We start from the raw sequence: 12,500 nt of genomic DNA on the forward strand, positions 1-12,500 counted from the left end.
TAAAGGATGTTGCAATACTGTACAATGTTTTACGTTCAATCCTTTCACGAAACTCTTCAATTAGAGGACATATCATTACATAGTGGTCAAGGGTGTGTGAATAGGGTTGACTGCACAACTTACATTCAGTTCCCTCAGCATTGTTTGAAACACTATACTCCTAGTAACATTTGTAGCCAAGCCGTAACCTTACAGTCACTACATCAAGCTGCCTCGTAACTCTGTTTGTATTGCCGTAGATATGCTTTAGCATTATGGTGAATGATTGATCTGCTTGTGTCTTGCTCAATATTTCTCTCGGTTTCAGCCAGAGTGGAGAGCTTTTTCTTTATGGTCATACGTACATGCTCAGTTGTTACACTAATGTCATACTCAATAGTATCCATATGACTGCATGATCTAGATAGAGCATCGGCCATATTTATGTGTGATGGTACCCACAGTATTTTAGTGGTTACATCCTTCAAAAACAATCTGTTCAACCTATGCCTCGCTGTTAGAGAGAGAGAGAGAGAGAGAGAGAGAGAGAGAGAGAGAGAGAGAGAGAGAGAGAGAGAGAGAGAGAGAGAGAGAGAGAGAGAGAGAGAGAGAGAGAGAGAGAGAGAGAGAGAGAGAGAGAGAGTGAGAGTGAGAGAGTGAGAGGGAAAGAGAGGGAGAACTCGTATGTGGCATTTCCGTGACATTTCTTCCTGTCGTTACGTAAGATAAAGAACTTTCGTATGTCTATCAGTCACAGTGATATACATACACGAGACTGGTACATGTAGCAGTAACTGAAAAAACGTAACACTTGTCTCCTGTTGAGGCTCTTGGCGCTGTTAAAAGAGGCGTATCACGCGCAGGTATACCGCAGGGGCAGCTGGTGACTGTTTGCACTGGTGTTACCTAATAATAGTACGTGGTAGATTGATGCAATTCCCGGCACTAAGAACTTCGGCGACGCTGCCCCGCCCTGCTGCTCGCGAGTGGCACCGCGCGAGTGCGTTGGCACTGGGCGACAGGGGCGCTCTTCGACCCGTCCAACCAGCGTAGCAGCGCCCACACCCTGCCTGCCCTCATTCCGGCACCCCCGCCCTGGCCGCCCGCGTCCCGCCCCGCCCTGCATCCATCCTCGCCCCCCCTCCCCGCCCCATACTCTACTTCATCCTACACCCTCTCCCCCCCTCCCCATTTCCACCCTGCTGGACCTTGGTTTGAAATGTCACTCCCCCTCCCGCCTCTCCCCTCCTCTCCCCTCCCCTCCTATGGTACAGAAGGGCTTCTGTGTGAGAGGAGCTCGCACCGACATTCCGACCCTAGGGTGAGGTCACCGTCGAAGGATGAAAAAAAAAGCAGTGAAAAAAAAGGAAAACGGAGTACTGATCTAGATATCAGGATCTCCTTCCAGCCTGGTTGTTCCCCTGAAGGACATGGGCCCCTGGACGTGTGCGCCGTCACGCGTGGCTAATTCGGCAGACATCGGCATTAGGGGCGCAGTCATGTACTGACACATCAAGGCACCTGCGTTAAGTAAGCATCGCCTGCCGTGATTGCTGCGTTAAGTGTTGCGTTAATGCTCCCCTGAGGCCGTGACACTGTCATGTCCAGAATGGTTCACGAGATTATACTGATGCGCGGGTTTGGCCGGTTTACTGATAGCAGGTATTTCGTAGACTGAGACTGAGCTCGCTGTTTAGGAAATTAATGGCTGGATATGTTCGCCGTAACCCATGACCCGGTTCAGGGTCGAGCTTGCAGTCTTTGTTTCACGGTGGAGTCATTACGCAAGTCCTTGGCTTCCTTATTATCCACATGTTCAACATTGATTTCCTTGTTTAAGTCTTACCTAATATAATCATGGAGTCTAACTCTACCTTCTTTTTCCATTTGAAAGGAAAAAAACCAATAGTTTTTTTTAATACAATTATTTTCTTATTATCATTCCGCCTCTCTCTTGGTCTCTGTCCTATGTCTGTTTGTCTGTCTGTCTTCTCTCTCTCTCTCTCTTTCTTTCTTTCTTTCTCTCTCTCTCTCTCTCTCTCTCTCTCTCTCTATATATATATATATATGTATATATATATATATATATATATATATATATGTCTCCTCTCTCTCTCTATATATATATGTATATATATATACATATATATATATATATATATATATATATATATATATATATATATATATATCCCTCCCTCCCTTCTTCCTTCTCTCTCTCTCTCTCTCTCTCTCTCTGACTCCACCTCAATCGTCTCTATTCTGTCACAGATACGCATAGTCAGCATAAATTTTCAAAATGTATAAACGATAGTTACATTTCTCTCCATGTTATTGGGCGCATGTATTCCACGCACATGCTAGACTATGTCCGTTCCTGGATCCTCGCAAGTTGTAGTCACTATAAAATACTATAAAAAATTTACGCCGACAGGTCTTACTAATCACCGACATTAAAGCGCTGGAGATAATGTGTCAGGCAGTTTGTCATCCTTCACTGCCATCAGTCTTCCGTAAGTGTGACTCTATAATTAATAATCACACGAAGAGCAAAGCCGACCCACTTTATGGCCGAATTATCACCTTTTGATTGCTCTGGGATCAATTGTGTTCCCGCGCTTGGTTTGAATGAATATCGGGCGTTCGGTGCCTGTCGCCGCCCGCCCGTTTTCACAGTCGGGTTGACACGCGAACGGGCGTCTCGGCGAGATTTACAAACACGCGGAGCGAAGTAATTTACGGGCGCGCTCGACGGGCGTGGCTGGCCGCTCGCTTTTCGTACCCTATCATGAGAGGGTCTCTCGTATGAAAGCAAAAGTCTTATCGCACTCGGAGAATTCTTGATCCAGTGCCCAAGGAGGTCGCGAGAACGGCCCTACGAAGCGGAGGATGAAGCCTGCTTCTCTCGCGTGAGTCTGCGCTGCTCACTCAAGTTAGTTACTCACACTTTCCGCATTAGAATTCTTTAACCCGCTGCACAAGAGAGTTATAGAGCGGCTGCTCGTTAAGGGACCTTCATGTTGTGAGGCAGAATCGTAGTGTTGGCAGTTTACGTCTCCGCGAGCGCATTAAGCTCGCCGAACGCGCCCTTCTCGGTAATCTGATTGACCAAAGCGAATTTCCCTGAAGTCATAATGATACCTGAATCGCCATCAAAGGCAACAAGACCAGGTTCATCTGAGTCGAAATGGGGTTCGAGCCGGAGTGATCTCGGAGACAGACCGAGGGCGATGCCGACGGCCGAGCGAAGTAATGAGGTTGACATTTGCCCGTCGCGGCGTTATCGCGTTACGTCACTCGTGCTGCCGATTCTCTGGCTGTCGGAGTTTTAACATGTCGCTGCTCTCACCCGTCGTATCTTGATTACCTGAGCTCGTAAACTCCTCTTTAGCTTTAAGATAAAACTCTAATAATAGTTAACCGCCTCACGCTTTGACTTTGTATACACATTTGTGGTTACAATGGGTAACACAGGAGCAATAACTAAACTAAACACAAGCCAAAAAGAAGAAAAGAAAGAAAGGGAAGAATACAAAGGAAAAAAGAGAAAAGACCATTGGAAAGAGTCTCACTATGCTGAAAGAAAACAAACTCATATATGCATGATTATATAATGATTTTAAGAGAGTGGTTTTCCTTCAACTGCGATCTATTGGGATGTTTTAGTGCTACAGCAGTATAAAGAGAATGTGAACGCTCAGTGGCCATCCGAGGGCGCCCGCTAAGGCTGTCATGTCCAGCTCTTAAATATCGAAACGGGTTCTCTGTCCTCTCCAGTGGGTTCATCAGGGACTGAATCGGATGATTTGGGAAGATTAGAATCAGACGAAGGGGTTGAATCTAGATGTCGTCCATTAATGTTGTTTATGACCGAAGGATGTCCAGTATGCTTGAAGAATTGCAAATTGTTTGTCAACAAGATATTCAATATAGTCTTCACATCTAGTCTCGAGCGCTTGTGTGAAATTAAGCGTCACGATAATGAAGAACTGACTTCCCTTTTATCCAGCGATTCAAAACGATCCCAACATTTGCATCATCACAGACCAAGGCCAACATTTAAGAGCGAAACATTGAACCTGGCGAGAGCGAAAGAGACCAGCGCCAACCGAACACGGTGGGCGTAGTGCGCTTGCCATCGGAATAACAATGGGGCTCAAAATATCAGCAAGTTTAGTTGGATCACACTTTTTCCTCGACTGCTTACGAGCCTTCCAGGTGAACTGCAACTCAGTGTGCGTGGATGAGTGTGTTCTGACTGGGTGGGATCCCTAGGCGATGTGGGTCAGAGTCCTTTTCCGTCTGTCTGTCCGCAGTCTTCATAGCTGTTTGTCTGAATGTGCGTCTTTATCTAGGTCTTTCTCTCTCTCTCTCTCTCTCTCTCTCTCTCTCTCTCTCTCTCTCTCTCTCCCAGTCTCTTTGTCTCTCTCTTACTCTCTCTCTTTCTTTCCCTCGCTCTCTCTTTCCATCTCTTTCGCTTTCTCTCTCTCTCTCTCTCTCTCTCTCTCTCTCTCTCTCTCTCTCTCTCTCTCTCTCTCTCTCTCTCTCTCTCTCTCTCTCTCTCTCCATGTGTACATATATATATTAAGCAACTTTTCTTACCAAAGTTTTCGGTTTAGCGGACATTGCTCTTGCACAAGACGTTGACCCGGGTCACAACACTAATGCATTCTTCCCCAGTACATGATCGGGCGCCCCCCCCCCCACACACACACACACAGGCACACACCCACATCCACTTATCCCCCACCCTCGCTATCTTTCTCTCTATCTATCGATGTATATATATATATATATATATATATATATATATATATATATATATATATATATATATATATATATGTATGTATGTATGTATGTATGTGGGAACGGTATGCGTCGTGAATGTTGACGAAAGCAACGCTTATTTTCGTCAATCTTGTATATTGAACGGAATTCCAGAATGAGTTTGCAACACTTAAAGTTGCAAGTGTCTTAAAGAAGGCAGCTAAAGTATGTGTGGAAATGTGCCCTCGAGAAGTAGCTTTACATCTTGACTTATTATTTTTCCATACATCTCTTGCGTATTATTGCCTTTGGTCCCACTCACTGATTCTGGTTTGGTTTCGTCACAACGAACACTCGACGTGACTCGCCCTTCCTTGTCCTGCAATGAGTCCTTTCAACATTTCTTTGTGTGGGTTGATTCGGTTTAAGGAAAAACGTTCCATTGCACATTATTCTACAAAGAGAGGATAGCGCTGTGTTATAGATAATAAGGGCCATGTTGGGAAAATAACGCTAGGCAAGGAATGCGATGAGAAGGAAAATTAAAGAATAAAAACTTCTGTGTATTCATTTGGCCGCAGCGAGTCTGTCGGGCAACCTCTTTCACGAGCAACAGTTTATGGTTTGCCAATAATCATTTCAGTGATGCGAGTGCCTTTGTTGGAAGCAAACTACCGGCTGGCGCAAGAGAGCTACTGACAGCGCGTTAAAGGCAACGTTCGTGAATATTTTATGACACATTAATTAATGTTATCTTTGCAGGCTATTATACGCCCAATTAGTCGGATGTTTTTGCTCTAAAAAATAGATCACCACTTTATCTTCTGCTGACTAACGACCAGACAGACCGGTCTGCACGTGATAATCACTCCGTTGCTTTTCCTCATCAGCCAACATCACGATGTAGCTCTGTGACGTCAGATATCCAGCCCAATTGGACCAATATATTCAGCCCAATTGGACCCGAAGTGTCAGACCCTTATGGCCAAAGTTGCTTGAACCCTCGGCGGCCGAACCTTCTGCCGATGAATGACCCGCTCCCGGGAACGAGCGGCGAGCGTGAACGAACCCGCCTTGCCAGGAGGCGTGGCGGTTCAGCGACTGAGTTTGGCAAATGGTCTCGTAGTTTTTTCGGCGCGATGCGTGATCTCGGGCGGGCAGTGTTACGTCACCCGAAGCAAGACAGTTGCGTCGGCCAGAAATCCGAGGCAAGACAAGTCCTCACGCCGGCCACATCGTGGCACACGCCCTTGCTGGGGCGCCTCTCCCCGCCCCCTCCCCTCTCCGCCACCCACGCTCTCATGTCTAGCGTTATCTCGCCCACGCCCGTTATGCCAGCTGAGGCTCTGACGCCATCACTGGCATTCATCACCGTGTCAGTGATGGATCGTGGAGCAGAGCGCCTTTTTATCCAAGTTCATCCATATGATCACGAACCGAGCTGATCGGAAGGAACTGCGTGCGCGGCGCGCTTCAGGCTTTTCTTGCTCGAGTTATGTCACCGATTCACGTTATTCGACGCAACGCCCTGGTGTGAGGTCACGGCACTTCGATCGAGGTCCTGATTTACGGCTGACCATCGGCCACGTTGCTACCCCGTCTGTGTCTTCTTCCAATCGCTTTGTGTGCCTTTCCCCTCCTCCAGTTCAGCAATATTACATCATTCTGCATGCCCCTCTCATGCACACAAGTGGTTCTCGAGACGCAGTGCATTATAAGCCTCCGAAAGGTCATATAAACACCCGCCGCCGCCCCCTCGGCTGCATCGGTTTCAGGAACGAGGGTGCCTTTCTTGTCATTCCTTTTTATCGTCTTCTGCTCACTCACTCTGCACTTTCATCTTCACTTTTACTCACTTGTGTTCATCAAGTTTTTATAATGTCTTGCCTTCCTGGAGTATTACATAATTGATTTCCTAATATTTCTGTTATATGTTTTCTTATCAGCAACCTCAATCATTAGTCGAGGATCGATGCTTTGAGTCGTATTCGGTTCGCGTGCGCAGGGGGGGGGGGGTACGACAATGGTGAAATATGTTAAGTAGGAGGCGACGCTTGCTCCGATGCAGAGGTGCGTTCAAAGGAGTGCTAACCCGAGGCAAAGGCGAGGAGATTGAACGGACGGTGACAATAGACTAGTCTTTTTGGTTGACTGTCTCATTTTGTTTTTGTCACTTATCACTCCCCGCTCTCCCCTCTTCCTCTCTCTCTTTCTACCTCCCCCCCTCCTCTCTCTCTCTTTCTCTGCGAGTAAGTGTATCTGCCTGTAAGAAGACGTATGCATGTCTTCTTCGTGGCAACCTGTATGTAAAGCCAATGGTTGCAACGAATCCTGCAATGCATTTTAGACTGAGTAACACGTTACACAATTGCTCATTATCTCACTGGGTCAGCTCCGCCAATAAAGAGACGCGTCGCCCCCTTTAGCATGACGTAACCCGCAGCCTAAGTGTAGCCTCTCGAAAGGACGACTTCCTTGCAAGGGCATCTTGAAGCCGCTGTTTACTGTGTTTTAGAAGGTGACGCTGCCTGTGACCTCCTGAGGATTGCATATATTGCATCGGATAAACCAAACTGACCTTACTTTCTAACAGTGTATTATGCTTAAATGGATGCTATATTCATCTTTAATTTTTTGTTGGGTTCGGGGTAAGAACACTCTTCAATGAATTCGCATATCATTTTGAGTGGATATAAGTGCCATGATGAGCCTCACTGTTGATTTACTGTCAAATAATCGAAAAGGCATGGGTGTCCAGAGTCGAAGTGCGTAAATAATACTAAATATAAGTGAGAGTATCAAATGACTGGCAAAAACATGATTCAACTGCTCTTACTTCTTACCTCTTCACCTCATGTAAGTTGCACGATTATTGTATCAATAGGTTTATCAAAATGTATTAAAATGACTGAACCAAAAGAAAAATTACTTTGGAATAAAACACATCTATAGATACGAATTCATAAACAAATCCAAACGCACATGTATGTACACAAACTCACACAAACACACATCTACACATGTAGACAAACTCATACACATATACACCTGTCAACAAAGACACACACGAACGAAATCACGCAAACACGCACACGAACAAAGCCCCGCCGGCGGAGTAAGCATTTTATGGTCCTGTTTTTATCGCTTCGTCTCCCCATCCACCTCAGAAGAGGAAGGATTACTTCAATGCACAAAAACTCACCGGACTGACAACCCTTGCATAATGTAGGGTAATGGCCCCGTAGACTCTAGTAGAAAAAATAAAGAAATAAAACTTTAATGGGCACAGACGTGGCTGGTGAAAGATGATTGGTTCTTTAGAGCTCTCGATGCGGATAATTGTGTCAAGTCAGTTTTTGCTATAAACCTTTTTTTCTGATCTAAAAGTGTTCTGATAACTGCGGGAAGGCTTTACAGACACGTATAATAATGTCTTCTGTTCTTAATACTTACAGACATCCATCTATATATAGCTTTTTTTTTTATTCATTTATCTTTCAAGCCATTGACCTATCTGTCTTTGAGCGTGTTTATTTTTATACATGTACAAATGTCTCAAAAGGCTATGGAAGTACATTTGTTTGTGAAAATATAATTTCCACATGCTCGCTTTTTCAAATTGCTGTTACACACTTACCTTTAGAGTCGAACACTCCCTTCAATTTTTTTTATTTTTCACAGATTTGACATTCTTCCAGGATTATCTTGTTCCTAGAAATCCTTAAAACTCCCTCGAGTCTCATCTATATACCATGTATGTCAAATTTCCAAGGTTTCTGTTTCTCCTTCTCTTCAACTACTTCCATGGTAACCTGTTGCTCTTCTCAAAATTCTTCTTGCTCCCCTTTGCTCTTCTCTCCACCTTCCATCCGGTTCACATAGAATCTTTGGTCCCTTCTCTTCTCCCGCAGCCAGTTCCCCTTCCTTCTCCCCGACCTTTCGGAAGAAGCACACAGCGCACACACAAAAACAAAATCCACGTGGTAACATCTAGTCCTGGGCATTGCTTTACACGCCCTCACGCCCTGATGGCTGCTTTCAGGGGCAGAAGGATGAACCGAGATAAGAGGCAGAGAAAGTAAATGGAGGGGAGGAAGGGTTAAAACTTTATTTTCTTTTATCATTACCTTTTTAAGGTGTTTTCTTGAAGGAAAGTGAGTCTGCTTGGAATGCTATAGCGAGGCTCTCGACCAAGGTTACTGAGTGATAAAATGTCCAGATTAGTGATACTAAAGGCAAATTCTTAGAATACCTCCACTGGCAGAAAAAAAAGTTGATTGGAAAACAAACCATTACTGTTGTCCCATATTTCAATAAACTTCTCTAGTGTAAATTGGAAGTTTCTGCCATTTCATCAACGTGGTACAGGGTTTTGCTTTTCGTGTGTTTCTCTTTCGACAGAAATATATGCATACACACACTCATACACACATACGCACACACACATTTATATATATAAATATATATTTATGTATATATATATATACATATTATATATATATATATATTATATATACATATATAATATACATATATACATACATACATATATATATATAAATATATATTTATGTGTATATATATATATAATATATATATAATAATATATATACATTATACACATATATATATATATATATATATTATATATATATATATATATATATTATATATATATATATATATATATATATATATATACATATATAATAATATAATATATATATATATATATTATATATATATATATATATATATATATATATACATATATATATATATATATATATATATATATATATATATATATATATATATATATATACCCATCTGTTTACTCTCTGTATCTCTATGTATGTACATGTATGTATGTATGTATTTAAACATATACATATGCATATATATATATATATATATATATATATATATATATATATATATATATATATATATATATATATATATCTGTTTATCTCTCTGTATCTCTCTGTAATTCTATGTATGTATGTATGTATGTATGTATGTATGTCTCTATACATCTACATATGCTTATATATATATATATATATATATATATATATATATATATATATCTATATATATATATATATATGCATATGTATATTATATGTATATTATTATATATATATATATATATATAATATATATATATATATATATGCATATGTATATATATATATATATATATATATATATATATATATATATATATATATATATATATATCAAGAGATAGATAGATAGATAGAGAGGAAGAGACAGCGAGTTAGATAGACAGAAAAATAGATAGAGGGATAGATGGACAGATAGATAGAGGGATAGAAAGATAGATAAAGAGATGTATAAATACACAAATGAATTTGTGAGTGTGTGAAGGTGCAATGTATTCACTGCATATGACTGGATTCACACGCATGTATACACTGACATTTGTGTTTAAGGCCTATAGAAAGCAATTTCACTCTCTGTTTGAGTAAGGCAAGGTCGGCTGTCAGGTGACCCATATAAACAAAAGTCAAGGTCACCCATATCCTAAAGATCCATATATCATGTAAATCTCTATATCTAACTCGTTATAAATGGCTCGTTAATACGAACAGCGCCTTGGCATTCCCAATGTCAAATTTAGAGGTCAACCAGATAAAAAGACGGGACCAAAAGCGTCGTTTTTTAACACGAGGTCCAAGTTGTTTACAAGGAGCTGCCGGATGTACGATGCTTGACCGACTAAAACTGCTCACTCACCCGGAACCTCCCTTCTTGCCCCCGTGCGGAAGATGATGCGCCAAATTTAATGAACTAATAAACGGATTAATTTGCTACGATTTTCCTTGCCCGACGAGAGTTCTTAAGCGAATTCCGGATACCGACAGCGCCTCGCTCGCGTGGCCGCCCCTGCTCGCCAGTCCGCTGAGGGGTCGAGCCGCCCGGTCAGCCAGCCCGGCGAGGAGGCAGTAAAACCGGCGTTCGCGTGAAAGGCAACCTGCTCCCGAACCGACGACCTCCACTACCTTGATACACGTATAAAACCGTTGGGGCCGCGGGAACATTATCGAGTTGTCATTCAGTGGGGAAGAGGAGAAGAGGTGGCCGCTGCCTAGTCCTAGCAAGTTCCCTTAGCGAGAATTACCGATAAAACGACCGAAACGAACTTATAAAGGGGACTGCTACGACTGTTCAGGCTGAGCAAACCACGTGTTGAGAGTTTAAAGCTGAACTCCTTTAAAGTCACTCGCGACATGTCTGTTGTGGTGAGTTTGTTAGCAGGTATCCTAAAATAGATAGATAAAAAAACAATAGAATACGGAATTTATATTAATATTTCTACTGAGCATGCGAATCCAGTGAAAGTATTTTCGCTGAACACCGCATGTACTATTCAGACTAGGACGTACAAGAAAGACACTGACAACTTTCCTTTTCCTTCTGCAGGTATTTGTCGTTCTCCTCCTGGGCGTGGGCTGCGCCCCCTTCAGCGCAGCCGAGTCCCGCAACGACTACGATGGGCCGCTGCTCTCCACCTTCAAGGCCATCGAGCAGAACCTCCACCAGAACGCCGACGGCACCTACGAGTTCTCCTTCTCCCTCCCGCAGCAGTCGCGCTCCGAGCAGAGGGACGCTGACGGGAAAGTGAGTGATAGTTGCGGCTTTAGTGTGTGTGTGTGTGTGTGTGTGTGTGTGTGTGTGTGTGTGTGGGTGGGTGGGTGTGTATATGGGTGGGTGGGTGGGTGTTTGGATGTGTATGTGGATGGGTGGGTGTGTAACATACATCCACTGTCCACACACATATTGTAGTTACAAAAACTCATTGTTTTAGGGATAGCTATTTGAATTCTCCAAACCATTTACCGAATTTTCTTGAGAAAGTGAGACGTTCCAGCAGGAAAGCAAAAACTCGCCCGCAGACGTCATTCGCCCCCCCCCCCCCGCGATACGGAGGAACGCGTGGATCGCGTCCCTGCGCCACCACAGCGCGAGCCGTGTGGACGCCAGCGAGGAGAGGACGAGGCGAAGGGCGTCGATGCCCAGGACTGCAAGCGCGAGGCGGAAGGCGAGAGGGAAGTGAAATGGGGAAGAGGAGAGGAAGACGGAGCGGAGGAAGAAGATGGAAGAGAAGAAGAGAAGGAAGTAAAACGGGGAGAAGAAGAAGTAAAAGAAGAAGAGGCAAAGCTGTATGAAGAAGATGAGGAAAGAAAGGAAAAGAGTAAGAAGAAAACGAAGGAAGAAGATTAGAAAAAGAAGCGAAGAAGGACGAGAAAAAGGAGCAGAAAAGGTCAGGGAGAATAGAAGATCCACGAGGAATGCGAAGACCAGCAGAGGACCCCACAGAGAGAAGAACCTCCTCGGTCTATAAGGCTAATGCATGTTGCATAAGATTACAAATGCAATACCTGTTGGCCGGATATGGCCGCTGGAATGAGGCCATTGCATCATATTTGTTGCTGGAATTGATTGGCATAGTTTCAAAAAGTAACAGCCGCTTTTATTCATATTGCAATGATGTTAGCTCATCCATTTGCAACTTATTTTTTCAGAGATTTCTTCAAGATGACACCCAGTTTCTCTCTCGCTAGAATTCATTTTGCAAATTTCAGCTGAATTCCTTCCAATTTCAGTGGGACTTGTTTTGTAAAATATTTCATTTCATGAGGTTGTATGTCCACGCCCTCATCTTCATCATCTTCCATTTGTTCGTGTTCTTGTTTTTGTTGGATCGTTCATCTTTTCCT

General features: G+C 43.2%; 1 protein-coding gene across 2 annotated transcripts in view; it reads left to right on the forward strand.

Annotated features, from left to right (window-relative positions):
* LOC122251131 (uncharacterized) overlaps positions 1-12,500 on the forward strand; it is a 43,553-nt gene that overhangs the window by 29,225 nt on the left and 1,828 nt on the right. The window contains exons 1-2 of one of the 2 annotated variants that reach the window (XM_043012837.2): positions 10,726-11,021; positions 11,203-11,400. In XM_043012837.2, coding sequence (XP_042868771.2) covers positions 11,010-11,021; positions 11,203-11,400 — 210 coding nt within the window. In that variant the 5' untranslated portion in view covers positions 10,726-11,009. Of the gene's footprint in view, positions 1-10,725; positions 11,022-11,202; positions 11,401-12,500 lie in introns of those variants that run through there. The other variant, XM_086550589.1, reaches the window with a different exon arrangement.

The sequence above is a fragment of the Penaeus japonicus genome, unplaced genomic scaffold (assembly GCF_977035675.1).
Source record: "Penaeus japonicus unplaced genomic scaffold, GWHDUDI00000001_assembly GWHDUDI00000024, whole genome shotgun sequence".
NCBI classification, from domain to species: Eukaryota; Metazoa; Arthropoda; class Malacostraca; order Decapoda; family Penaeidae; genus Penaeus; species Penaeus japonicus.